Raw genomic sequence first — 27,963 nt, 5'->3', positions numbered from 1 at the left:
ATATATATATATATATATATAGAAATTTAAAATTAAATCAAAGTAAACTTTTCCAGTTTAGTTCAAACTTTTCCTGTCCGCTTCTAGATGACTCACAGAGTTGGTACTTGACGTTAAATAATGGTTGAAATACTCACATGTTTAGTATGCCTGTGAAAATTGTTGCTCTTATGCGTTTGCCTCTGATTCTTTTTGCAGCGATTTCCGCTATTAGATTGACTTCAAATATTTGTCCATCAGGTCATTTTTGTAGTTTCTCTGATTTTTGCATTAACTTATATGTTCATTGTTGGTTTCAGATCATGGTAAGGTTCAGTTGTCGGTTGACGATGGATCTTCATGGTATGGTTCTGATGACGAAGTGAATGAAGCATCTGATATGGACAAGGAATGGCAGAGGAGACATGACCAATTCTATACGGTTGTTTTACAGTTCAGACTTTCAATTTTTTATTATTCATCTATGTTTTGTTGTTTTCCGTATCAAGTGGTTCTAGTTCATCCTTAATTTTGAAAATATGCAGATGGGATACCGTGATGGTCTTATAGCAGGAAAGGAAGCTTCTTCTCAGGAGGGATTTAATATTGGCTTTAAGCAATCAGTCCTTGTCGGTTACAACTGGGGTCTTGTGAGAGGCGTTACAAGGTAAAATATATATAAGACTTTTGTATTTATTATTGTTAGGTCTTTATTTCACTCTACTTTTTTGCTTGCAATTTTTGTTTTTACTCGTATCTTACATGTTCATTTTCCTTATTCTGGTTGAAGTGCTTTGGCTTCCCTTCCAGATGGTATAAGGGAGAAGTTGACTGAAACTGAAGAACAAAGAACTCGGTTTCAGGGGTTGTATGAATCTGTTCATTCCCTTTCTACAACAGATGCCCTTAGGTTGTTTAACGATGAAATCACAAGTAAAAAAGATAGAGAACAAATTGCAAGTTCAGAGACTAGTTCCTTTCAAGTTGAAACTGTTTCGGAAGAGCAAAGAGTAGACCATAGAGGTCTAGGAGTTTACTCTGCAAAGCTCCGTTCACTTATTTCGGAGTCTCCTGGAATCAAAGTCAATATTCCCTAGACAAGAAGTTAGTAATTTTGTAGTTGTTTGAAATTTGTAAAAGAAAGATAAAAAAAAAACTTTGTTAGAGTATAAGCCAACATTTGAGTTCAATGTTTTAAGAATTGTGCATTTTAAACAGTTTTGTCAATTTTGTTGATGTTAATCATGTATTATTATGCTTAGAATTTCAACTGATGAATAGTGATAACTAAACTTCAGATGGTGGCAGTCATCATCTTCTTACCCTGCTGTTCTGTTAAGATTTGAAGTGTCCTTTTGACATAGAAGATAAGATGCAACTTATAAGCCACTAACAACACTTGTGGCATTCATGAAATTTAGATTTGTTTGCTCCCTCAGTTTTGCCAAGTTGCTAAACATGAAACGGGAGGTGAAAACAGCAGTCATTTTGCACTTGATATATCAAAACAAGCAGTATTACATTGTCTAGGAGATAAGTGCCCCCTTAGAACAGCAAAAGATTTTTTGCTGGAATCAGAACTTATACCAGCAACAATCACACCATTCAGTTTCAATTTTGTGATGATTCAATTAATTTTACAATATCAAACAGATAATAAGGAATTGATCAGTTGATGTTCATATGATATTCTCCAGCATTTGCGATTCCATGTCCAACCTTTCGCTTGAAAATCCCAGCTGACCAAGAACAAGAATACAACAAGCTCCAAGCTCAGATTACTTCTCATTTGAAGATTTTAAGCAAGTAATCACAGCTGACCATGAACAACAATACAACAAGCTCTAGGCTCAGAGCCTCAGATCACTCCTCATCTGAAGACTCTAAGCGAGTGATTCACGCTCGTGAATCCACCATCAATCATGAGATTATCCCCACTTATATACCTGGACTCATCACTTGCTAAGAAGAGCACAGCATTTGCAACATCATCGACTGTCAACTCCACTCCCTGCAAATTGGCATTTCTGCCTACGAAATCCCGAAACCCTGCCCAGGCATCTTCTGTTCTCTCCTCCTCGATTAAATGAGCCAAAGCCAAATTAGTTGCCACTGCATAAGGGGAGACACAATTAACACGTATGCCATGAATTCCAAGCTCAGCAGCAACATTCTTTGTCAGCCCCAACACAGCGTGCTTGGAACCTGTGTATGCATGCGGTCCTATGCCTCCTGTAGTGCTTGAAACACTGCAAAGAGAAATGATACTACCCTTTTTCCGTGGGATCATCGTCCCGGCTGCATGTTTCATTCCGTGGAAAACTCCCTTCACATTAATATCGAACACCTTCTGAAATTCAGATAAGTCTACATTGCGGATATCGGGACAGGATGAACCTGATACCCCAGCATTGTTGACCATGATATCAAGTGTGCCATACTTATCAACTGTGAAATCAACTGCGCCACTAACATCAGCTTCTTTTGTGACATCACAATGGAAATAACTAACATTTGCGTCACCGCCAAGCGACTCGCAGACCTGCAATCCCAGGTTGTCCTGCACATCAACTAAGCAAACTTTTGCCCCATGTTTGTGGAATAGGCGTACAATGCTTTCTCCAATACCAGTGGCTCCACCAGTCACCAATGCAACTTTCCCTAGTAACCTGAGAAGGAAAATCATTCAAGATGTAACTATTGATTTCTACAGCGGTGAATTCAATGGAATGAGCTATAGCGATCCTGCCACTGTAAAAAAAGATAATATAGATCAAATATTGCATAGCAAATACAAATGCAACTATTCAAGACATAAGAATTTATTGTAGTTCCAGCATCATTGCCTTCCTTGAGGAAACAGATTTCTTGAATGAGTCATGACATCATCAAGAAAGTAAACAACACTTAAAAATCGTGATACGAAGTCCAAATGGAATCGAGTAGGAAGCAAAAAGCTAAAGTAATGATCCTAAGTCGCTGGAAGGTAAAGCAAACAGTTCAAATTCGCTAACATTCCAATACTTCATAGCCGTTATCTGTTTGCTCAACTAGGTAGAAATATAACCACAATTTTTTGAGGCATCTTGATCCATCCAATGGTACCCACATTAATTAAATCAAATTAATCTCCAGACAACTAAAACCAAACTTTAACACAAATGATTAAAAACTTCACTAGCTTTGAATAAGATTCCAGATTCAGATGCAATCAAATAGTGTAGATTTCAGTTTGACCAACAAGCTGGGCAAAGCCGCAAAAGATGAGTTGAGCAACAATGAATCCAACAAAAGATGTTGATCATTCAGTTAACTATCTTATATAGAGTTTAGTATCAGAAGCATTACTAGTAAAGCAGATTTAACTTGGCTACACAAGAAGACAAGTCCTGAACATGCATAGAACAAAATTTGCAAAACCCAGATAAAGAAAATCCATTGTAGCAAGTATGAAACATAGTAAAGTGCTATATATAACACCAAGCAAGTGATTTAGACTTACCTCCGGCTTGGAACTTCATCCATGGACATGGTGATGATCTGCTCTTTCTGTCTTTCTACTCTCTGCTACCCTTCTATCAGTTTATGCTTTAGTGCTGGTCAGAGTCTGCACGTGCTTCCCACGTGTGTATCAACCTGCACGTGCTCCTCACGTGCTCCTTTTCTATCCCACTCAAGAATTTGGGTTGAGATGGAATTTTAAGCAAAATGTAACTTAGCGCACTTCTTCAGTTCTTCTGGGCAGACTGGTACTACTCTTCTCCCTTTTATTCCCTTTTATTCAGTCTCAAATTCTGGACCATTGGAGATGCCCAAGCTCTCAACTTTATGATTATGTATGTGTTCCCCTGTGTAATTATTGCTCTGTTTAGTTCTCTACTCGGTGTTTAGGGTCTAAAGGTGGATTTTTTTGAAAGAGTGATGCAAGTTTAGTGAGTAAAGGTGGATACTTTTCTGTTGTGAATAGTTTTTGGGCTATCAAATCTCATGGGTTTGTTTTTGTTTATCTCAAGAACACTGCTTTATAATACTGGAAACTCGCAAGCCCTCAATTTACTTGGTTTTCAACTTTTCATGTAGAATTTTTGTTCCACAAGTTTAGTGTGTGTGTTTGACATTGTGCTCCGTGCAGTTACAGATATATTGAGCAAGTTTTGATTTCTTTCTTATGATTTATCAATGCAGAACTTTTGAAATTTGCAATGTGTTTGTGCATCTTTGAGATGGATAATGTCATTACATTGTAATTTATATATGTACTATAACGTGTGTATAATGTTATCTGATACAGACACTTTATGATGCTTTCAACCAGATGAAGAAGCATGCCAGGAGTAGTCTCCTTTTCCTAGTTCGATCTTTGAGTTCCTCCTCATCCTACTCGTTTGTCAAGCCCAATACACGTTACCAACCCCAAAACCACTACATCCCACCATCCAAGAATCACCTCTATGCATCATTCTTTTGCACCCTCATACACCTCTACCTGGCCTGCGACAGATTCTCCAATGCTTCCGACGCCTTTTTCTCTATGCGAAGTCACGGCCTCGTTCCTGGTCTGCCTCTTTGGAATCGGCTTCTTCATCATTTCAATGTCTCTGGTTTGGCTTCTCAGGTATCCCTTCTTTACTCTGAGATGCTCTCCTGTGGGGTTGTGCCTAATGTTTTCACCCGCAACATAATGATTCACTCTCTCTGCAAAGTTGGAAACTTGAGTTTGGCACTGCATTTGTTGAGAAATAATCAAATTGATACTGTTTCCTATAATACTCTCATTTGGGGGTTCTCCCAACAAGGATGCCCTCATCAAGCTTTTGGGTTTTTGTCTCAAATGGTGCAGAGGGCTATATATATAGATTCTTATACTTGCAATTTACTAGTTAACGGGTTTTGTGGGGTTGGCTTAGTAGAGTATGCAGAATGGGTTATGGATAATTTTGTTGGTGGTGGAATTACTCGGGATGTTGTAGGTTTTAACACCTTGATTGCTGCATATTGCAAAGCTGGACAAGTTAGCCGTGCACTCGAGTTGATTGAGAAAATGGAGAGGGATGGTCTTGTTCCTGATACTGTTACTTATAATGCTCTTGTTCATGGGTTTTGTAATGTGGGGGATTTTTTAAAAGCCAAGAATACAATACATCAAATGTTGAGATCTCAAGGAAATGAAAATGGCCCTCATAATGATAGAGACCATGATCAGAACTGGATTGGCAGTATGAATCTTAAACCAAATGTCATAACTATAACCACTCTCATTAGTGCTTACAATAAGCAACAAGGGCTTGAAGAGGCTCTTTCTCTATATGAGGAAATGGTTATGAACGGCATTTTCCCGGATGTTGTCACATATAGCTCCATTATATATGGTCTTTGCAAGCATGGGAAGCTGTCAGAAGCCAAAGTTCTCTTAAAAGAGATAGAGAAAATGGGTGTAAATCCTAATAATGTCTCCTACACTACCGTTGTGGATTCTTTGTTTAAGGCAGGTTCTCCCAGGGAAGCTCTTGTCCTTCAAAGCCAAATGGTGGTTCGCGGCCTGGTTTTTGATTTAGTAATTTGCACTGCTTTAATGGCTGGACTCTTTAAGGTTGGAAAACTCAGTGAGGGAAAGGACCTGTTTCAAAAAATATCAAAGCTCAGCTTAGTTCCAAACTGTATCACCTATTCTGCTTTGATAGATGGGCATTGTAATTCAGGAGACATGGGCAGTGCAGAAGCGATACTCAGAGAAATGGAGAAGAAACATGTTTTCCCGAATATTATCACTTATTCTTCTCTCATAAAGGGTTATATGAAGAAAGGAATGATTGATGATGCTGTTGGTTTATTGAGGAAGATGGTGCAAAAAAATGTGTTGCCAAATGTTTTTGTGTATGCAATACTAATTGATGGGTGTTTTAAGGCAGGTAAACAAGAAGTTGCCCTTGATCTTTACAATGAAATGAAAATTAGAGGATTGGAGGATAACCATTTCATATTTGACGCTTTTGTGAACAACATGAAAAAGTGTGGGAGCATGGAAGAAGCTGAGGGATTAATTATGGATATGACTTCTGAGGGCTTGTTTCTTGACCGTGTTAACTACACGTCTCTGATGGATGGCTTCTTTAAAGTGGGAAAAGAGTCAATTGCTCTTAATTTGTTCCAAGAAATGGCGGAAAAAGATATAGGGTTTGATGTTGTTTCATACAATGTCTTGATAAATGGTCTGTTGCGGCTTGGGAAATATGAAGTAAAATCTGTCTATACTGGAATGAGAGAGTTGGGAGTGTCTCCTGACTGTGTCACGTACAATACCCTAATTATTGCGTCCTGCAGAGAGGGTGACCCTGTAAATGCTTTTGAACTTTGGAATGAGATGAAAGGTCAAGGGTTAATTTTAAATTCATTCACTTGTAACATTCTGATAGGTGGCCTTTGTAAAGAAGAGAAGATTGAGAAAGCAATGGATGTCTTAAATGAAATGGTAGCTGTGGGTTCTCTCCCTACCTCAGTTACTCATAGGCTTCTGCTTGATGCTTCTTCAAAAACTAGAAGAGCTGATGCAATTTTGCAAATGCATCAGAATCTTGTAAATATGGGGCTTGACCTCAATCTTGATGTTTACAATAATCTCATTACTGTCTTATGTAGGCTAGGAATGACCAGGAAGGCCACTACAGTATTAGAAGAGATGAGTGGAAGAGGACTTTTAGCAGATACTATTACTTACAATGCCCTAATACGTGGATATGGTATAAGCAGCCATCTGAAAAGGGCTTTTGCTACACACTCAAAGATGCTCGCTGAGGGAGTTTCTCCAAATATTGAAACGTACAATATTCTTTTAGGGGTCCTTTCAGGTGCTGGTTTGATGAAAAAGGCAGATGAATTATTTAGTGAAATGAAGAATAGAGGCTTTATTCCTAATGCTTCCACATATGATATATTGGTTTCTGGCTATGGTAAGATTGGAAATAAGAAGGAAGCCATAAGGCGTTATTGTGAGATGGTAAGCAAAGGTTTTGTTCCCAATACTGGAACCTACAATGTGCTTATTAGTGATTTCGCTAAGGTGGGAAAGATGAGCCAAGCTAGGGAACTTATGAATGAGATGCAGGGAAGGGGTGCCTGTCCTAATTCTTCAACTTACAGCATACTAATCTCTGGCTGGTGTAAGCTATCAAAGCAGCCAGAGGTGGAGAAGAAGTTTCGGAAGTCATACCGAGCTGAGGCAAAGAGATTATTAATAGAGATGAATGAGAAAGGGTATGTTCCAGGTGGAAGTACCCTTTCATCTATCAGTTCTACCTTTGCTAGACCAGGAAAGAAGGCTGATGCTCAGAGACTATTAAAAGAACTGTACATCAGCAAGAACGTATGAGAGATGGTCATGGCTTAGCTAGTATCTGGTTGCTTTTACACACACTACAGGTACATTCTATCCATCAAACTTATGACAGTCTCTTTCAGGGACCAGCATTTACCTTGATGCTGTCAAATCTATTGATGATATTTTTATACATGTTTTTATCGTGTCATTTTCTTTTTCTTTTTTGTTGTTGTTTGCTTAGGTTTTTGTGATGTCTTTTTTCGTTATGGAACTTACGTATATTTCTTGATACATTAAGCAAGATCATTGATGGAAGCAATGGGCAATGGTGACATCGCTGTGGATCAATATCATCGATATAAGGTCAGTAATAATCATGACCACATCACTTTTGTTTTTGGTCTTTTGCCCTGATGCTTTCTTCACATTACAGTTTCAATTGCAAGGCATTTACTAGTTTTATGTGTTTTCTTTTTTCTCTAGTATGTAGGTAAAATAAAGTTTAGATAGGAAATTGGCTAACTTTGAAAACCTAGGGTAGTAAATTGACATTCAAGCCAAGGTGAATATGTAGACATTTAGAATAAGAATAGTGCAACTTTAAACATTAAGATCGAGAGTTAAAATATATAGTTATAGAAAAGGTTAGGGGGCAATCTGCAATTTGTTCAAATTATGTAGCCGAAGGGGCGTAGAATAATTACCTTATAAAACCAATGAACAAACGAGTAGTGTAGTACCAAATCCGAAATAATCGGAGAGCTAACCGACTCTGGTGATTACACAAATTCTCTAAGTAACAGAGCTTACAGAGACCCAAATTTTCATAAACCCTAACCCCATCAAATAGTTCTTTTCACTACAAACCCACATTGTAATACCCTAGTTCGTTTTTAGGTCCAGATTTTAGCTCAGTCGATAACTCCGGGCCGAACTTGGTTTGGGCCCAACTTCGAGCTGGGCCAACCCGCTCCCACCCCTAGGTCAACTAACCAAGAACTAAGTGGATACAGAAATGGAATAATGAAAAATGAAGGGTAGAAAGTGCAAACTTCTTGGGGAGGGCCAGAAATAGAATCAAATTTCAGAATGAAGAGATTGTGAGTGGGCCCCAGTTATTGGAATCTCAGTAACAAACTCCCTGCTCTGCCTTTCCTGACCAACTCTCTTCTCTCTCTCTCTCTCTCCTCCCCTCCCCCCCCCCCACCCCACACTTGTTTATTTTGTGAACCAACCAAGCAGACCTCCCTCTTCTGATTATTGGGTTGCAGCTAATTTCATCAAGAGGTTAAATTCTTTTTCACAAGCCCTTTAGCCCTTATGCATGATCTTTTTGGACCCCAACTCTCTTCCAGCTGCTTTTGTTTCCATTCCCTCTACGCGCTTAATCCCTTTTGGTTTGTAGCAGAGAGACAAATCAACAAGAAGAAAAGTACGAGACCCATCAACTCCATATAGCCAAAAATGTACGTGGACAGTAGTGCTGCAGGTGCCTGCAGCAATGTTGATCCCAATAACACCAATAATAACCCCATGTCAGAATCTGCCCCAGAAGTTGTCCTCCTCAACCACAGCCACAACACCACCACCTTTGCTCATGAAGAAAACTTCAATAGGCTCTCCATGGAAGAAGAGCTCTCTAATTACTACCACAACACCGCCATGGAAATTGAGCAATTTGAGAATGAGACGGACCAATTTAATACCAGCAACCCTCATTTGGTCAATCCCTTTGAGACTCACCAAGCTACAAATTGGGACAATAATGATGAAATGCAACAACAATCATCATCACCTGATATGCTCAGCCTTTTTTACTCGCCCTCCTCTTCTGTGCTCCCACACTCCTCCATTACCTTCACTAACCCCAAGAACCTGGGAGGTTGTTTCCCAGGGTCTTTCGGGTATGGGGCCCTGCTGGAGCCCCCATCTGGGGCGGCGGTCTCTTCGGTCATGTATGACCCAATGATCCACCTGAACCAGCAACCTCCGCAGTCGCAGCCGCCTCTGTTCAGGGAGCTGCTTCAGTCCCTGCCACATCGATACAACTTGGGTGGGCCCAGTAATGGGTCTATTTTATTTAGCAATGGTAGGAATGAGGAAGAGCATGGGAGTAGGCAATTGTTTGAGAATGGAGTAATGGAGTTTTCTAAAGAGATGAAGCCATGTGGAAGAGGAAGAGGAAGAGGTAGAGGTGGGAATAAAGGGACCAAGTTGACTGAGCACGAAAGGAGAGTCAAGACCAATCGTCAGTATACTGCTTTGAGGGAATTGGTTCCGAATCCAACCAAGGTATTGATCTCACTATGAGAATCTGATTGGTTCATGAAAAAAAATAAATGCATCCTCCATTCCAACAGCTTTGTCTTTCTTTTGGATTTGACAATTGTTCTTTTGCTTAGTGTTTGTCTGGAGGCAATTGGTGCACGTAGTCCTTTCAATTGATAATCTTGTCTCACAATGCACTGTTCTGTAGTTTCTTTCATGCTTCCATCTCTTTGTTGAATCTCATTGTGCTTAATATTTTGTTTGTGGGGAGAAATTGGAACAAAGAGTGAAGAAGTTGGACTAATTGTTTAAAGTATCCTTACAATTTCCACGGATGTACCGCTTCAACTTGCAGTTTTTCTTGTTTTAATTGCCTACCTCTTTGGATCTCTGTTTCTATGTTTTTTGCATAACAATGATGATTCTGCTTGATGTTTGGAGAGCCCGGGGATCAATTAGAGCATCAATCTTTAATCATAACTGTTTCTCTGTGGTAAAATGCTGACAATTGTGCGTAATGTTTGGGAAACTTGGGGAACAATTGATTGGAGCAAAGTCTGATCGAGCTTCTATAGTGGGAGATGCCATTGATTACATACAAGAGCTCAGGAGGACTGTGAGTGAGCTGAAGCTGCTGGTGGAGAAGAAAAGGTATGCGAGAGAGAGGAGCAAGAGGCACAAAACTGAGAAAGACATTGTTGCCGGAGACAACGATGAGAGCTGTAACATGAAGCCTCTTGGTGACCCTGATCATGACCACTCCAACAATGAGTCTCTGAGGAGTTCATGGCTTCAAAGGAAGTCCAAAGACACTGAGGTCAACGTCCGGATCATCGATGATGAGTCACCATCAAACTGGTCCAGATGAAGAAGATCAATCCCTTGTTGTCTGTGTCCAAGGTTCTTGATGAGTTACTGCTTGAACTCCATCATGCTTCAGGTGGACACATTGGGAATTCATACAGTTTTTTGTTCAACACCAAGGTTGGTGCTAAGTCCTTTATCTCATGGATTTGTTTTAGTTGGGGCATATCTTCATGCATTGATCTAAACGATGGGTTGTTGCTATTTTGTGTTGTGCAGATGTATGAAGGGTCTTGTTTGTATGCAAGTGCCATTGCCAACAAGCTCATCGAGGCTCTGGACAGACAATATGCAGCAATTCCCCCTACCAATAGTCATTAGTTAAAAGGGGCATGAGAACTGAATTGTTGCTTGGAATTTCTACCAAGTCTTTTAAATGTGTTTCTTTTATATTATGTTGGTCTAATTACATTATGTCATATATGACGCTGATTAGTAGAGATTAAAGTAGACAATGAACTTGGTGTGACAGAAAGCATGATATAGAATATTAAATAGGTTGATGTTATTAACCCATCTCATCTATTTTCATATCCACACATTTCAATTTTATTTTATAAACTGGTCACTTGAATATATGAGTTATGACTTCTGGTATTTGAGAATATTGATAAAATACATGCATGGGTTTGGTTAGTACTTTGATTAATTACTGTGGTTAGATTCAGGTGATTTGGCAACTGCTAGCTAAAATAATCACATCTTTCTTATTATATCATCGGAATTTCTATTGACGCTAGTTACTTGCCAAGGTTCAAAAATTACAATTCTGAGAGTGATTTTAAATTATTTTCAATCCTCCATATTTCCTTATCTTTGTTGGATCAAATTGTGGTAATAATTGGTCCTTAGTCCTTTGCATTGCAAGGTGATGAAGTTAAAGCTTTGAGATACTGACAATCAAAGTGGTGATCTAGTCTTTTTCTTCTTCCAGTAGAATTGTGTCTAATCTAGCCTCCTTCCATTGGACCTTGTTGTTAAAGACTTAAAGCTTACAAGTTACAGCTTACCCGCAATTAGCTATTACCAGAGAGGCACAAGACTCGAGACATATCATATTCAAAATATGGAGAGCTGTTCTGCATAATTTTTTAAAATTTTGGATTAAGAGTTGGACTTCCTCTAAGTTTTAACCGACACTTAAACATATCACATTCCTTTTTCTTGTTGTTGAAACAATCAAAGAAAATGGGATTTTCTTCCTTCTCATAGGGCATTCAACCACATTTTTTCAATGTCACAACAAACTTTTACGCTCTCACACAATTCTTCTATGTTTAAAAACTTTTCAAATTATACACCCACACAATGTACATCGAGCGATGTGGAACATGTGTGGCCATCAAACATTTACACGCGTAGCAACTTGATTCTCTAAGCCACTCAGCTAAACCTATTATAATTTGAGGTCATATAGTCCCCTTTCTAGTTTCTAGTTTTCTACCGTCGGAGAATGTGACTAATGTAGGCATAGAGCAAGAACAGCTCAATTTGTCAAAAAAGCAAGAGTCAGTCCAAAAAAGTAGTTACAGAAAAGATGAGGGGCCAATCTGCTATTTCTCGAAACTATATTACCCAAGCGCGCTTAGAAAACCCAGAGGAAACGAACGAAGCAAGAGAGCAGAGTAGTAGTAGTGATATTACCGACGTCGGAAAAAAAAGAAAAAGAATCGGAGAACCGACTCTGATGATTACATAAATACCCTCCGAGACCCTTTCTCTCTCATAAACCCCAATCTTCACAAACCCTAACCCTAACCCAATCTACAGAACCCTCCCCGCATTCGTAAAACCCTAATTCGGCAATGACGAGGGTCTACGGCACCGGCGCGTACGATTTCAAGCGTCACCACGTCGCCGAGTACCCGGTTGGCGACAAGCCGGTCGAGGCCAAGCCCGGCGCCGCGCTCCCGAGCTCGATTACCTTGTCGGAGATTCAGCGCGATCAGCTCACCGTGATTGCCGCCGCGAACTGGTCCAGGGTCGGCGACGCCAAGGAGAAGAAGCCGGCGTTTGATCCGGAGCTGGTGAAGAGGATTTACGAGACGGAGCTTCGTGTGAAGGAGGGGGAGAGGAAGACGGTGCCGTTGCAGAGAGTCATGATTTTGGAGGTCAGCCAGTACTTGGAGAACTATCTGTTCCCGAATTTTGATGCCGAAACGGCCACGTTTGAGCATGTTATGTCTATGATTCTTATGGTCAATGAGAAGGTATGGTGTTACTTTGGCTTTCTATGCTTTAGTTCTTTTTGTTAATGCTTATTTGAAAATGTGTGCTATGATTGAACTTGTGTGCTTGTGCTTGCAGTTTCGAGAGAATGTGGCTGCTTGGGTGTGCTTTTATGACCGGAAAGATGCGTTTAAGGGATTCCTTGGAAGGGTTCTTGGGCTTAAATCGGTTTGTGCTCGTTCTCTCTGCTTTAACATGTCATGTGCAAATGAAATTTTTTTATTTCAAGGGTTTTAACATTTGGGACCATGAACAGTAATATAATAGTCAGGGTTGAATTCGAGCAAAGTTCTAAGGATTTCCGAGTATGAAAACAACTGTCTACTGGATGTTATTAAAAATTTTCCCCTAAACATCTGTTTTTATTTTGTTTCTTGCTGCTGTAAACTTGTTGTCTGCAGACTTTCTTTTTTCTTTCTGGTCCTCTCTTATCGATAGAAGTCTGTTTCATATGAAAGAAATTTGGTGCTTCAAAGTTCAAACACTATTCAAGATTTATGATGGGCCATTACAGAAATCTTCCCTGACTAGATTGTTACATCTTGATTTCCTGGTATATTTTGGAATATTCTGTATGTTTAGATTCATGTAGGGTTCTGTAAATTACGTTGTATTACGAATATGGATGGCATGATTATTGGCATGTAAAATGAAGCCCTCGTCCTAGTTTCATTCCTTGCTAGTATTAACAATCTCATGCACACATGGAGACAACTAAAAAGTTAAATGAATATGAAAACAGTCCCTAGTGTGTATGATTATGATGAAGCATCCAGTCGAATGGTCCGATGGTCTTTGAGTAATGATAGATGCTGATGTTTGTCATTCAAATTTGAGAATGAGGCCATAGCTCTTATGTACTTTTGTGCTAGATAAAATTTGATGTATAGTATCTTTTTATGTGTTTGTATTGATTTTGTTGTGTTTTCATTATGTCTGCAGGAAAGAGAATTAGGTATAGCAGAGAAGACAAATTATCTAGTATTCATGATAAATGCCTTCCAGGTACCGTAGAATCCTACTGCTGGCTTTAAGACTATTGTTTGATTTTTCCATATAAATAAGTACCTGTTGGACGCATGCTTCTTAATGTTACTAATTGTTTATTGTTGATGTATCACTGTCCGTATGTACTTTTACAAATTTGGCCAGAACTACCTATATTGACTTTGTTGCTTGAACCAGTCATTTCTTATTGAGAGGTTCTTATTTTTATCTATATTTTCTTTTCTCAAAGATTTTTATTTATTTTTTGTTGCAATTCCAAAACTTTTGAATTCAATCTAAACTCTTAATGCGAGTGAATACTTTGTTTGCGGATGGCCGACTTTATTTTCCTAGAAAATGGTAGTTTGCTTAATCTCTTTGCACACACATATATATATATATATATGTGTGAATGTATAGTAAATTTTTGATAAAATTATTTCAAAACTATTTTTTTATGAGATATTCTTCCACAAAATCATTTACGGAATTTCTAGATATTGATACTTGAGTTTGCGTCTCCTCTGCGCTGTATATGGAGGGTTTGACAAGGTTGCGTTTATCGTCTGCTTTTTTCTCTCTTCAAAGTTACTGTTATTTTGTTTCTTTGTTTTAAGAAAACAAAACAAAAGCTGACCTGGGCATATTGTTGAGTTATTCTAAAATTTAAAATACAGGTATGTCTGTAGCAAAAGATTATTCTAACACACAATCTAATTATATTGATACGGATTCAATGCTATCATGTCAATGACACATGCACTCTGATTGATGAATGACATTCTGAGAGTACTATATTCTTTAAATTGGCTAGAGTATTGTGGCGAAGTCAGATGATGTACTCTGAAGGATCTGCGTATTGTGGCAAAGTTTTGTGTGAATACATTCTTAATCCATTTTGATTTTTTTTTTTTGACAGAGTTTGGAAGATGAGATAGTCAGTGAGACTGTCCTTAGATTGGCAAGTTTCCAATCCTGGCACAGTTTGTCGTATGGTCGTTTTCAGGTACTGCGACATATAGGGTTATTTTCATACACTCTGATTGTCATCAAAAGTCTATTTATCAGACCTTTTTGGCGAATGATCTGCTTCACTTTATTAATTTTATGTACATTTTTTTTGTCACTTTATTAATTTTATGTATATTTTTTTTTGTTGCAGATGGAGCTTGGTTTAAATTCAGATTTGATCAAGAAATGGAGAAGGATGGTAAAGAGGGAAGCTGCAAAACATGGAGAGTCTTTTAACCCATCAACTGCACTTGAAGTACAGTTCTTAAGAAATCTCATTGAAGAGTTCCTAGAGGTTGTGAATTGTTCTTTTTTTATTCTTAGAAATGCTTGCACTCTGTTATCAGTAGCGAGTTGATATTCATGAACTTATGGAATTTTATTTTTGCTTTTACCTCTCTAGATACTTGATTCCAAAGTCTTACGGCCAAATCATGGTGTCAACGGAGAGGATCAACTTCTTGATGTTAATGGAATGGAACACGTTGATGATGCTTGTGTTTTGTACTGTGAGAGGTTTGTGGAATTTCTTATTGACCTCTTGAGCCAGCTACCAACAAGGAGGTACATTTTTGTTTCCTTTCCCATTTGATATTTATTTTATGTTTGAACACATTAATTACCTGTTTTCTCTTTCCCTTTTTCCATATGATACTTATTTTAGTATTATAGCTGTAGCATGTTAGCCAAAGTCACTGTTCCCTCTTTTTTAAACATATCCTCTGCTTTGTTTTTTGTTTTTGTTGTAATTTGTTTTGAAGTTCATTCTAGCGTCTTGTGGATATTAGCTTCTGTTTTGAAGGATGGTCTGTGTATGATATACTTTTCGGAACGTGTATCTTCCTGTATATTCAAGTTCCTTTTAAATTTTATTTACAATAAAGATGTGTATTAGTTTCTGGAAATATGATATCATTTAACAAGTCACAAATTGGTTTGTTTTTATGTTATGTGAGATTTATACCTATTGGAAGACTTGTGATTTTTGTTCATATAATAGCTGGACCTTTCAGAATTTGTGTTGTATATATTTCCTGTCTCCACATAAACATTGTGCTGTTGTTACAGGTACTTGAGGCCACTTGTAGCGGATGTTGCTGTTGTTCCCAAATGCCACTTGAGTGCTTTGTATAGACATGAAAAGGGGAAGCTCTTTACCCAACTTGTCGACTTGCTACAATTTTATGAAGGGTTTGAGATAAATGATAATGTTGGGAAACAATTGACTGATGATGAAGTGCTCCAATCTCATTATGATCGCGTACAATCTTTCCAGCTGCTTGCTTTTAAAAAGATTCCTAAGGTGTGTATATAAGTAATGATAGCAAGAAACTCAAATTAAAAATGTTTCTAAATTCGTAGAGGACACAGTTCCATGTTTTCGTAAGGTGTGCTTATATCCTGAAGTTTCTTTCCCTTTGTTCTTGCAGTTGAAAGAGCTTGCATTGGCTAACATTGGTTCAATTGACAACCGAAATGATCTTACCAAGAGATTGTCTGTACTTTCTCCTGAAGAATTGAAGGATTTGGTTTGCTCAAAGGTATGGGGAACATATTGATTCACTTTTTTAGGTGTTGTTGAAACCTCTGTTTTTTCTTTCTGTCTTTTTTGTTTGTAGAACTGTATTCAGTGTCCAATATTGGTACATATTTTGTGTTTTTAACTTCTTCTGGAAGCCAAGAAAGCAAACTTCAACTAATGAATCAAAGAAAACATTAATTTAAAAACAGAACACTTGTATAAAATTGTAAAAAAAAGCTGAGAACAGAGAGGTTTAAGAAAAGGTGTAATGGAAGTGAGATGGTGGATGCGACTTTAGAAGGGCAGTGAAAGAGGAAGAGAGGGGTAGTTTGTGACAACAGGTTTGGTGAGATAGCTGAGTACCTAATAAAATTAGCTTTCAGTTCTCTGATACAATTTGTGTTTCTGTTTTTATATATTTTAAGAAAGCAGATGTAGGGTGACATCAACCATTAATTAATTTATTTTAAGACTTAATACGATGTAAATGTTCAGGGCTTCAGGCTTTTAACTTTTGATCCTCAGCGAACTGAAACTTATAGTAATTTAGGCATATATTTTTAGGTTGTTTTGAGATTGGTAAGTGCTGGCAAAGATAGGAGGATGACCCGTGCAGGCAACTCTTCTGTACAAAGTAAAGGCCTAGTCTTGCCATGATGATGTTAGGAATTGAGACTTAGAATTGTATATGTGCTTGATTTTTAGCTTCAAGTTGTTAGAATCAAAATAAATCATACGAGTGGAGTTTGTTTTATTTCATACCTGTCCTAGTTATCCAATTATGTACTGCATCATTTGGGTTGTTTACTTTCCTATTTCATCCTTCTGCTTTCTTTTACCGGGCATGTTCAGTACTTCAGTTTATACTCACAATCTTGTAATTGTGGTTACATACCTAATTTATTCTTTTTGTTGACATCATGCAGTTGAAGCTGATTTCTAAGAATGATCCTTGGTCATCCAGGGTTGATTTCCTTACTGAAGTGATGGTTTCCTTTTTCAAGAGGCAACAGTCTCAAAAAGAGAAAATAAATGCTCTTCCACTGTATCCAAATGAGCTGATCATGTGGGATGAAAGCCTTGTGCCAAGCATTAATTACTCTGGAGAAGGTTGTCTGGCTCTTCCAAAACTTAATCTACAATTCTTGACGCTGCATGATTATCTCCTGAGAAATTTTGATCTCTTCCGTCTTGAATCAACATATGAGATTCGTGAGGATATTCAAGAGGCTGTGCCACATCTTAATGCCTGCATTAATAATGAGGGAGAAACTGTTTTCCGTGGTTGGTCAAGGATGGCTGTGCCGATTAAAGAATTTAAGATCAGTGAGGTAAAACAGCCAAATATTGGAGAAGTTAAGCCAGCTGCTGTGACAGCTGAAATCACTTATAGTATATCCAGTTATAAAGCACAGGTGCGATCAGAATGGAATGCTCTTAAAGAGCATGATGTTCTATTTTTACTTTCTATACGCCCTTCCTTTGAGCCTCTAAGCGCAGAAGAGGGTGCTAAGGCTAGTGTGCCTCAGAAGCTTGGTCTTCAATATGTACGGGGTTGTGAAATCATTGAGGTTCGTGATGAGGAAGGAACTCTAATGAATGATTTCACTGGAAGAATTAAACGGGATGAGTGGAAGCCTCCAAAAGGAGAATTGAGAACTTTGACTGTTGCTTTGGATACTGCACAATACTACATGGATGTCAGCAACACTGCTGCAAAGGGTGCAGAAGATGTTTATGGGACATTCAATATTTTGATGAGAAGAAAGCCCAAGGAAAATAATTTCAAAGCAATTTTAGAATCTATTAGAGATCTTATGAATGAATATTGTATTGTTCCTGACTGGTTGCACAAAACATTTCTGGGGTATGGTAATCCTTCTGCCGCACAATGGACTAATATGCCAGATCTCTTAGAAACAGTAGATTTTAAGGATACTTTCCTTGATGCGGACCATCTGAGGGAGTGTTTTCCAGACTATCAGGTATGTTGATCTATTTCCTTTATTTAAGGTATATTATATGCGTAACGGGTATTGTATCCTGGAGTAATATGACCAATAATTCCTTTTCTCATTTTTTGTTTTTTAGGTATTCTTTGTGAGTCCAGATGGTACAGAAAATATGGATCCAAGGCCTCCTTTTCGAGTAAGGCTTCCCAAGACGATCAAAAGCAGCACTAATGCTCTTGCAGGCAATAAGAAAGCAAAGATGAGTTCTATGAGTGATGTCCCCATTGAGGACTCTGATAAGGGGAACGAAAAATTTGTTGTTGAAGCATACACCCCTCCTGACCCAGGTCCATATCCCCAAGACCAGCCAAGGCAGAACTCAGTTAGGTTTACACCCACTCAGGTATTATATATCCCTTCTTTTACTCTTCTGTGATGTGCTATTTCATGCTTCAATATGCCCAATCTCATTCTTATTTATATGTTTGCTTATTTTTAAGTGATTCCAACATGTATATAACACCTTACACCACTCGTAGAAGCTGATATGTTAGTCCGCTCAAACGTGGACATGTCCATTTGCAGACATACCAAATTTCGCACGTGACATTAGTAGAACTGATGCCAAATATAGATGTCCAGTGTCTTCTGCTATATAGAGATGCTTTTCAGAACTGTTCTTTGTAGATCTATAGAAGGTTATCTATTTTTCTTTGTTAGAACCAATGCGTAGGTAGAATAGTGTAGAAGATAGCCAGTTAGGCTAGAATTGTTCAACCATCTCGGGTATTGTTTATAACAGCTTTCACAAATATGTGGATAGGAGAAATCTAGGAAGGATGATTGTCATACTTGGTTAATCTCAGTTTATGTCTATGTTTGATGAGAAACTTAAATTTTATAATAGAGGCAAAATGTACAGCAGAGGTCAAGAAGTTTTCAATGAAACCCGAGAGACCATAGCACTGAGGAGGGAAAGAGGATAGCGTGATTGTAATACGAAAAAGGATAGTTTGCTCTTTAGAAATAAACAAAGTTTAGCTGTTTATTTTAAAAATCTGGTGCTATATGTGAAAAAATTTCCACTTGTTTTGTTTTTTTTTTTTTACTCGATGAAGGTATGATAGATTTTCAATAAGCTGTGGATTATTAACTGATGCCCTAGTTATTAATTTCTGATATTTCTTTTTGTTTAGGTTGGAGCAATCCTCTCAGGTATTCAGCCAGGACTAACAATGGTTGTGGGTCCACCTGGTACGGGAAAGACTGATACAGCTGTGCAAATTCTGAATGTTCTGTATCATAATTGTCCATCTCAGAGAACTTTGATAATAACTCACTCGAACCAGGCTCTGAATGACCTTTTTGAAAAGATAATGCAGGTTGATTAATATTCTTAATGTAAAGTAGTCATATTTCTCTTCATAAGCTTGGATTTAAGTTGGTATTAATTTGTTTTGTTTCCTTTATGTTATTCCAGAGGGATGTACCTGCACGCTATCTTCTTCGACTTGGGCAAGGAGAACAAGAGCTAGCAACTGATCTTGACTTCAGTCGGCAAGGCCGTGTCAATGCCATGCTTGTGAGGCGGTTGGAGTTGCTTAGTGAAGTGGAGAGGCTGGCAAGATCTCTCCAATTGCCTGAGGATGTTGGTTATACATGTGAAACTGCTGGATACTTTTGGTTGCTTCATGTATACTCGCGCTGGGAGCTATTCCTGGCTGCTTGTAACGAAAATAAAAATAAACAGTCATTTGTTAAAGATCGATTTCCTTTCAAGGAATTCTTCTCCGACTCTCCAAAGCCGGTTTTTACTGGTGAGTCATTCGAGAAAGATATGCGAGCAGCTAAGGGTTGCTTTCGTCATCTAAAGACTGTGTTTCAGGAGCTTGAAGAGTGTAGGGCTTTTGAGTTACTGAAGTCTACAGCTGATCGAGCAAACTACTTGATGACTAAGCAGGCAAAGATAGTAGCCATGACATGCACTCACGCAGCTCTGAAGAGGAAGGATTTCCTCCAGTTAGGTTTCAAGTATGATAACTTGCTAATGGAAGAAAGTGCTCAAATTTTGGAGATCGAAACTTTTATTCCAATGTTGCTCCAGAGGCAAGAAGATGGTTATGCACGGCTTAAACGTTGCATCCTGATTGGTGATCATCACCAGTTGCCTCCTGTTGTCAAGAATATGGCCTTTCAAAAGTATAGCCATATGGACCAGAGTCTCTTTACAAGGTTTGTTCGTTTGGGCATTCCTTACATTGAACTTAATGCCCAAGGTAGGGCCAGGCCAAGTATAGCCAAACTTTACAACTGGAGGTATAGAGAATTGGGAGACCTTCCCTATGTAAAGCAAGATGCCATTTTCAAAAGAGCAAATTCTGGATTCTCCTTTGAATATCAGTTGGTGGATGTACCAGATTACCATGACAGAGGTGAGTCTGCCCCATCACCTTGGTTCTACCAAAATGAGGGAGAAGCTGAATATGTTGTCAGTGTGTATATTTACATGCGTCTACTTGGGTATCCTGCAAACAAGATATCAATATTGACCACTTATAATGGCCAGAAGCTTTTAATCCGTGATGTTATTAACAGACGATGTGCTCCGTACGACTTCATAGGCCCTCCCAGCAAGGTATGCTACAGTATCAATTATAACTGTCAGATGTTAATGACCTCTGTGGCCTTATGGGTAAGCTAATGATTTTTTGTTTTGTTTTCTCTTTACAGGTGACCACAGTTGACAAATTTCAGGGTCAGCAGAATGATTTTATATTGCTCTCTCTGGTGCGTACTCGCTTTGTGGGTCACCTTCGTGATGTTCGGAGATTGATTGTTGCCATGTCTCGTGCCCGATTGGGTTTGTATGTGTTTTGCCGCCGTTCTTTGTTTGAGCAATGCTATGAACTTCAGCCTACATTCCAACATTTACTTCAGAGACCTGATTGCCTTGCTCTTAATTTTAATGAGACTACACCACACACAGAACGCCATGTTGAAGAAACGGGGCCTGTCCATCTTGTAAGCAGTGTTGATGAGATGATCAGTATCTACCAGCAGCTCTATGCGGTATGTTTTCCTGTGTTGATCTAGTTCTTTGTGCATTTGTTTGTGATTTAATCTGGAGTAGATGGGGAGAGCATGGAAATAGAAAAATAATTATGCATTGCTCTTTTGGAGCAGCCAGCATAAACAAATGAATGATTTGAATAGGTATGTCTCTGTGTTTGTGTGCGTGTGTATATTGTAAAATTATCTTCCTCATTCAAACTCTTTGGTTCATTTTGCTTCTGATGCATCAATTCTTGTATCTTGTTGCTGGAGGGATGATGGAAATTATAGTTACAAATTAGTGCTTGAAATTTCATTACCTCTTTAGGGTCACAGAATTGACTTGCTTTTAATCTCTTCATACATGTTATCAAAACAATGGAATAAGGTTAACTATGAAAGGACCTAGAATACCTCTAAGGATATCATGTTGATCCGGTCAAAAGAAAAACTTAATTATAAATTTTCTTTTGATACGAAACATGATTTCTCATAGTTTATTTCTTCTCTTTGCCAGGTGAAGTTTCATCAGTATGTGGCTCCTTCAATTCTGCAAACATCTATGTCTGGGCAGGATCCTATGGATGCAGATATCCCTGTATCTGCTGATGGGGTGCCAGATGATACACCGCATGTAAGCAATTCGGAACTGGAGGACAACGGCCGAAAAGTGGATTCGTCAGTTGAGAATCATTCAAATGGGGTGACAGAAATGGAAACTAGTCTGGATGATGCTCATGTGGTTCCCGAAAGCAATTCAGACCAAGTGAGAATGGAAGAGTAGTCTAGCAAATGGTAGGGAATTTGTTTTTCTTGGTTGCTAAATCTGCTTTAGATTTTGAGTTCGGTTCCTAGAGTGTACGGCATTGGTAGCCAGAGATGAAGTATATGAAGGCCAACATGCCACACTTCAGTTTTGTCACTGTTTGTGGGATTGAAATCACTAATTTGAGTGAACATGTATTCTGTACAGAGAATCTTATAAAATTTCGTGTACCAAAAGAATTGATACTTACGGTTCATCTTTTCTGAGGTAATGTACTGAAATCTCAACATGAATTCTTGTCTCAGTTCCTCTCATCAAAGAAGAGGACACATCTGATGCTCAGGTTAATCCTTCTCCTTATTTTTTATTTTCAATGTTTTATATTTTGTTTTGTTATATTGGTAGAATGGCCAAGCCCTAAGCTACTTATTTTACCCATAAAGACAAACCGAGTCCTCCGTTATTGATGGTATAATTGCAACATTTACTTGCAAATACTACCTTTGCACCAAGTTGTGAAGTTCTCTACTCTTTTCTATGGATATGCCTCCTATAAAAAACACATTCGATATCTGAAGTCTCTTTGCCCTCCTGCAGTAGAGATTCCAAAATATTCACGATCACGATTGTTGGAATTTAAAATACTAGAACAAGTGCAAATTAGTATGTGGTGCATATTATAATCCGTGTGATGATGTAATTCTAGTTTAGGTGTAATCTTGACAGCAAGATATCTTTCACTATAAATTCACATGACTTCATAAAATAGCTCACTAGGCACTGTGCAATAAAAGGAGTTCCGCAATATGTACATGTCTCTTGACTTCATGTTACATCAAGAACAAAGGAAAAAAGTGACATGTTCCACATCATTTATTTGACATAAGCCTTCCGAAATTTCAGAAACACTTTATTCATATCATACACCAACAAAAAAAGTGAAATAAGTAAAGAGTCTGAACAACTGCACTTTCATTCTTCTGCTCTAATGCCGTTGAAGAGTTCCAGTGGCAACAGCTCCAGCACCCGGTTTTCATATGCAACAGACCATCTAAAGAATAAGAAATAAAAGGTTAGCCTGGGTTTTGCTTGTGAAGTCTGTATACTCTTGTATTGATGATAATGAATAAATGTTATAGAACATGAATCTGGCCCATAATCTTTTCCATTACAAATCTGATATTGCTGTGATTGTGCGTTAGTTTTGATATTGCTAAGATTATGCATCAGTTTTGATATTGCTATTAATATAGATTTATTGTCTTTATGTAAAAGCTGTGTATAGCTACTCCTATATAATGTATAGCATGTAACTGAAAAAAATTAATGAGAATCAATTTCTATAATAAAGTTTATTAAAATCAATGAGATAAGAAGATTAAATGTCATCTAAGAATTTGTAAGGCTCGAAGACAACCTATTAATGACAAAGAAAAAGAGTGTAACAGCTTAACAACCTCTAATCACTTAGATAGGAATGAGTGAATGACTATCCCACATCATATTCAACTGATGTGTTCATCAATCAACATAATCTGGAAGGTGTAATCTTTGAACATTTTATTGATGTCTTTGAGGTCTGCATATGTTTGATATAATACTAGGTCACAAGCAGATTTAATAAATTTGTAGCCAAAGTAAATAAAAATGGTTTGAATTAGTACCTTGAGGGGCAAGGAGATGTTAGCTGTCAATCTTCAGTGGGTTCAAATACTCGTCCCCGATATGTACACAAGGAATGTGAGCTATCTTGGACCGGTATGTGTTGCAACTGTACCTTTCTTTTAGCCTCTGACATGCATATATGTGAAGTCTTGCCAGTGAAAGAGGCAGATACTTCTCTGGAATGGATGCTAGCTTTTGACAATCAGCAACCTCAAGATATTCAAGAGAGGTGAGGGACTGAAGGGCCTTCCTGGACAGCCGCCTTAGACTTGGGAAGCTTGCGATGTCGAGTCTAATGAGAGATTTAGGGAGCATCAACTCCATATTTTCTGGTGGAAAGGACACCAGATATGGATCAACACCAGAGATCCACAACTCTTTTAGAGAGGCGAGTTTCTTCAACTGCAATCCCCACTCAGAGAGTGGCTTACAACTCTTGGGATCCACTATTTTGAGTACTGTTAAGTTTGAGGGAAAACCCTGTACTAGAACAGGCACCAAACCTTCACAGTAAGCAATTGTTAAACTCTGAAGAGAGCTGAGGTTGTGCTGGACCATGCCTTCAGGGAGGGCTGTCAGTTTCAAGTCCCAGATATAGATGGCTGCCAGGTTGGAGGCTGGATTTGGCAACCCCCCTTCCGGGAAGGAAACTAGACTTCCACACTGAAAAAATATATAACTTTTGAAGATTGGTGAGATAGCATAGGCACTCCAGTAATGATTTAAGATTTGGACAGCGCCGTATATCAACACATTCAAGACAAGCGTTGGCCTGGAACTGATTAGTTATTGACTCCAGTTGTTCACAATCCCATAAGTAAAGACGTTCAAGTGCCCTGGGTAGTTGGCTTCTGTCCAACAAGGAAGTCAAAGATGGACACTTCCAGATCTTCAAGTACTCAAGACAGGAGGCCTCCTCATTTATCAAACAAGAAGAAGAGGAAGACGAAGAAGCTTCTGCCGCCACTAATGATTTAAGATTCAAGCAATCTCCAATCTCTATTCTTCTAAGAGTTAGGGGCATATGAGATGTAGTAAAATGTACGAGGTCACTGCATGACTCGATCTTCAAGTGTTTAAGATTAGGTGGCAAGTCAACCTCTGGGAAAGATATTAGATTTGAGCATCCAATGATGTGCAGTTCTTGAAGTGACACCAACTCTTGGACAAAGTGAGACTGAGAGTTGCCAATACGATGTTGCAGCCATCTATTCCTGCTTTTCCATAAAGATGTCAGCTCCTCACAACCAGTAATCTTTAAATTTTTCGGATGTGTAAATCCTCTCAGAAATTCTTCTGTCTCAAATCTGAACTCGGAAATACATGAAAGTTCCATGCGTTAGCTGAACCCCACTTGTATCCACTGCCCATTTACAACCACATATGTTTAACTCGCGAATCAGTTCATAATTGGTAGTTGAAACAACCAACCGCTGACAATCATCAATCACAAGCTTTGATAATACATGAATATTCTCAGGTAAGCTACCTCTCAGCTTGGGGCATGCGGAGATGGAAAGCATTTTCAGACAAGGGAAAGCTCCACTTCCTTGCCAAAGCAACCACTCCTTCCAATCTTCCATGTCCTTGAACTCAAGAGTTTCTAACACTGGGAAAGGCAAGCCCTCAGACTTCCCATAAAACTCAGGACCAACACTATCAACACCAGACATTCCTTTTATAAAGAGTTCTTTCAGAGAAGGTAATTGGCCAAGTGCTGGCAGGAAGCGACAGCCTTTACAATTCTCTAACACCACAAGGGTCATTTTAGAGAAAAGAGGATGTCGAATCCATGTTGGAAATTCCACACCGTTATAACCCTCAATGATGAGCTCTTTAAGGTTTATGTGTGGTTTTAGCACATCAAGAACTTCTGATTCCTTCCCATCAGTGCCACTCCATTCTAGTTGTAGTGTATCAAGTCTTTCCTTGCTCAATAAGTTTGCTCTTGTTGCATCCTCAACATCAATCACATTCTCCAATCTTTTGAGGCACAATGTCCAACGAAGCAGTAGAGGCCCTATCTCTCCTACACGCGACACATTTCCTTTGCCCACAACAAAAACAGACAACGCTTGGAGATTAGTCAATTGACATAGCTGAGGAGGCATTCCTTCCAATGAAGGCACATTGGAGTTGTTCAGATGACGCAACCTGGTTAAATTTTTCAGTTTTGCTGGCAGTGCCTTCAACTGAGAACAATTTTCTAATATCAATGTCTGCAAGTTGTACAGGGTGGTTGTTGATTCAGGCAAACTCATTATAAGTGTGTGAGAAAGATCAAGGTACCTCAGATGCTTCAGATGACCAATTGAATCCGGCAACAGAGTTATTTGATAGCCACTGAAAGAAAGTACTCGTAAACACTCCAACTTTGGCAACATATCAAAAGTAACCTTACAAGTTAGATAGTTGTCATGACCATGTGAAATTGAAAATGGTAGGAACGTTCGCAGGCTCTTCGCTCCAGAGAATGCCTTTTCAAATTTGGTAATTCCATCATACTTGCCAGAAATGTAAGAAGAATGACGAGTCTTTGGAGAACATTTGCCATCCACTTTATCATCCAATCTGAAATATGTATCTCCTGACGCCCACCGTGCCAAATCACCAACAAGATCATGCATTACATAAAGTGAACCACTTTCGCTTGACTTCTGAAATAATGACCTAGATAACAGGTCCTCAAAATAGTCACCAGCAATATCTTCCATCTGGTTACTTCCTTCTGGCTGTGGAATAAAACCCTCTGCCATCCATAGAAGAATTAGTTGCTTTTTCCCAAATTTATAGTTATTGGGAAGTATTGAGCAATATGCAAAGCACCTCTTTATAGCTGAAGGAAGATAATGATAGGATTGATAAATCAGCTTCAGAACCGAGGGTATGTTACTCTCGTTATTTGATATACTCCACAGTTTGTCATCCAATACGCCTTCCCATTTGTCAGCTACTTTACAACGTAAAATACCACCAAGAGTTTTTGCCGCCAGTGGAAGTCCACTGCACTTTCCGACAATTTTATTGGCAAGGACTGCATCAAAATCTGGTGGTCTGTGATTGTTAATATGTTGCATAAATACTTGGAGACATTCTTCATCTGAAAGAACCTTCAAATTGTAAACCTCAGTGGCTCCAATCAATCTTGCAACTTTTTCTTCACGTGTTGTGATGAGTATCTTACTTCCTGGTGCTCCAACATGGAAGTGAGACTGCAATATTGTCCATGACTCGTAGTCACATGTGCTCCAGACATCATCTAGAACAACTAAAAGTTTCTGACCTGCTATTGCCCTTTTCAAATCATCTTGAACTTCACTGAAATCATCTTGGTCACATGGCCGGGATGTGACTTTCCTACAAATAGCTCTCATCACTCTTTCAAGATTGAAGTTATGAGACACAGATACCCAAACCTTTGGGTTAAACTGTTCAATAGCTTCAGAAAAGAAGACATGTGCTACTAGTGTTGTCTTCCCGACTCCTGGCATTCCAACAATGACAACTGAATGAAAATTGGCGGTACGAGAAGGCTCATAGTCTTTTGACAGTAACCCAACAATCGTTTCTATTTCCTCATCCCTGCCAGCCACAGGTGTATCTATCACAATTGAACTCGGTGACCTTTGCAATGCCACTAAGGATGTAGACTCGGTGATCGAGTTTACATTCTGCAATAGCTCCTCTTGTTCTGTGGCTAATTTTTATAATCGATGAGCAATGCACTCCATTTCAGAGTCATCAAAGTACAACTTAACTTTGGGAATGAAGCTGCGTACCATACTTGAGCCAGCTCCACTTTCATACATTCCTGTCAGCATCTGAGCGGACAACTTGTCAAGTATGTCCTCCACATCATAGGCCAAATGCGTGAGCTCAAACAGCCACTTGTGCATTGTCTTGCTTATCATCAGTTGCTTCTCCTCTGCATCACGGAGATGCTTGTCAATATCAGACACCGTCTTCCTCCATTTCTCAAGCTTTTTGGCAACTCCTTTCTGCTGTGCATAGTTGAGGAAGTCGTGAGAGGCTAACCTGGCCAACAACACCTTCAGGAATGCGGCAAGAAAGATCTCTCCCATTGTCATAGTGACTCTTTGGCCGTGATCGGCAATCAAACTGAACACGGCTAAGAGGATATAGAAACAAAAAGATAATGAAATATGACCAGATTCAAGAATGTGTTTTCTTTTGGTTACATGGGTGCCAAAACCAAAGAAAAAAAACCTACACCCGAATAGACCTGGACTGAGAAAAGCCTCCATGATCAAACATGTATATACATATGTATAAGTATGCAGTGTCATTCCAAGAAGCAGTATTTAATGTGTACAAAAGTCAAACAAGTAGGTGC

At 38.7% G+C, this 27,963-nt stretch overlaps 5 protein-coding genes across 5 annotated transcripts in view; 2 read left to right on the top strand and 3 right to left on the bottom strand.

Annotated features, from left to right (window-relative positions):
- LOC101303350 (intron-binding protein aquarius-like) overlaps positions 1–22,176 on the top strand; it is a 25,205-nt gene extending 3,029 nt beyond the window's left edge. Inside the window, exons 3-22 of the mRNA XM_004305342.1 lie at positions 300–421; positions 525–646; positions 770–1,074; positions 8,784–9,586; positions 10,119–10,379; positions 10,463–10,546; positions 10,646–10,739; positions 12,224–12,636; positions 12,734–12,823; positions 14,562–14,648; positions 14,805–14,948; positions 15,057–15,217; positions 15,722–15,956; positions 16,084–16,194; positions 17,102–18,160; positions 18,267–18,530; positions 19,324–19,509; positions 19,608–20,762; positions 20,858–21,196; positions 21,696–22,176. Of these exons, the coding sequence (XP_004305390.1) occupies positions 300–421; positions 525–646; positions 770–1,074; positions 8,784–9,586; positions 10,119–10,379; positions 10,463–10,546; positions 10,646–10,739; positions 12,224–12,636; positions 12,734–12,823; positions 14,562–14,648; positions 14,805–14,948; positions 15,057–15,217; positions 15,722–15,956; positions 16,084–16,194; positions 17,102–18,160; positions 18,267–18,530; positions 19,324–19,509; positions 19,608–20,762; positions 20,858–21,196; positions 21,696–21,962 (6,302 nt within the window). The 3' untranslated portion in view covers positions 21,963–22,176. The remainder of the gene's footprint in view (positions 1–299; positions 422–524; positions 647–769; positions 1,075–8,783; positions 9,587–10,118; positions 10,380–10,462; positions 10,547–10,645; positions 10,740–12,223; positions 12,637–12,733; positions 12,824–14,561; positions 14,649–14,804; positions 14,949–15,056; positions 15,218–15,721; positions 15,957–16,083; positions 16,195–17,101; positions 18,161–18,266; positions 18,531–19,323; positions 19,510–19,607; positions 20,763–20,857; positions 21,197–21,695) is intronic.
- Positions 1,452–3,536, bottom strand: LOC101292810 (xanthoxin dehydrogenase-like). Its single transcript, XM_004303016.1, has 2 exons — positions 3,482–3,536; positions 1,452–2,648 (listed from the first exon to the last, which is right to left on the bottom strand). Exons 1-2 carry the CDS (start codon positions 3,508–3,510, stop codon positions 1,850–1,852), a joined length of 828 nt encoding a protein of 275 aa, XP_004303064.1. The 5' UTR covers positions 3,511–3,536; the 3' UTR covers positions 1,452–1,849.
- Positions 4,511–7,532, top strand: LOC101292517 (pentatricopeptide repeat-containing protein At5g14770, mitochondrial-like). Its single transcript, XM_004303015.1, has one exon. The coding sequence runs from the start codon at positions 4,511–4,513 to the stop codon at positions 7,343–7,345; it is 2,835 nt and encodes a 944-aa protein (XP_004303063.1). The 3' UTR covers positions 7,346–7,532.
- A 516-nt stretch (positions 22,177–22,692) lies between the features above and the next one.
- On the bottom strand, positions 22,693–25,564 carry LOC101292224. The gene is made up of 2 exons (XM_004303014.1): positions 23,609–25,564; positions 22,693–22,995 (listed from the first exon to the last, which is right to left on the bottom strand). The coding sequence occupies exon 1, from the start codon at positions 24,943–24,945 to the stop codon at positions 24,172–24,174; it is 774 nt and encodes a 257-aa protein (XP_004303062.1). The 5' UTR covers positions 24,946–25,564; the 3' UTR covers positions 22,693–22,995; positions 23,609–24,171.
- Positions 25,014–27,691, bottom strand: LOC101303054 (putative disease resistance RPP13-like protein 1-like). Its single transcript, XM_004305341.1, has 3 exons — positions 27,394–27,691; positions 25,099–27,306; positions 25,014–25,042 (listed from the first exon to the last, which is right to left on the bottom strand). The coding sequence occupies exons 1-3, from the start codon at positions 27,689–27,691 to the stop codon at positions 25,014–25,016; spliced, it is 2,535 nt and encodes an 844-aa protein (XP_004305389.1).
- Positions 27,692–27,963: the final 272 nt, after the last annotated feature.

Source organism: Fragaria vesca, linkage group LG6 (assembly GCF_000184155.1).
Source record: "Fragaria vesca subsp. vesca linkage group LG6, FraVesHawaii_1.0, whole genome shotgun sequence".
In the NCBI taxonomy this organism is placed as follows: domain Eukaryota; kingdom Viridiplantae; phylum Streptophyta; class Magnoliopsida; order Rosales; family Rosaceae; genus Fragaria; species Fragaria vesca.
Note: the sequence above shows the minus strand (reverse complement) of the source record. Positions and strands in the feature narration are given on the sequence as shown.

Bases quoted from the DNA above. Each gene is read 5' to 3' on its own strand.
- LOC101292810 (XM_004303016.1), bottom strand. From the start codon at position 3,510: ATGTCCATGGATGAAGTTCCAAGCCGGAG. The intron at 2,649-3,481 runs GTAAGTCTAAAT...TTTCCTTCTCAG, and splicing joins GATGAAGTTCCAAGCCGGAG to GTTACTAGGGAAAGTTGCAT.
- LOC101292517 (XM_004303015.1), top strand. From the start codon at position 4,511: ATGCGAAGTCACGGCCTCGTTCCTGGTCTGCCTCTTTGGAATCGGCTT.
- LOC101292224 (XM_004303014.1), bottom strand. From the start codon at position 24,945: ATGGAACTTTCATGTATTTCCGAGTTCAGATTTGAGACAGAAGAATTT.
- LOC101303054 (XM_004305341.1), bottom strand. From the start codon at position 27,691: ATGGGAGAGATCTTTCTTGCCGCATTCCTGAAGGTGTTGTTGGCCAGG. The intron at 27,307-27,393 runs GTATGGTACGCA...TATAAAAATTAG, and splicing joins TGAAAGTGGAGCTGGCTCAA to CCACAGAACAAGAGGAGCTA. The intron at 25,043-25,098 runs GTAGCTTACCTG...GATGATTGTCAG, and splicing joins CGCATGCCCCAAGCTGAGAG to CGGTTGGTTGTTTCAACTAC.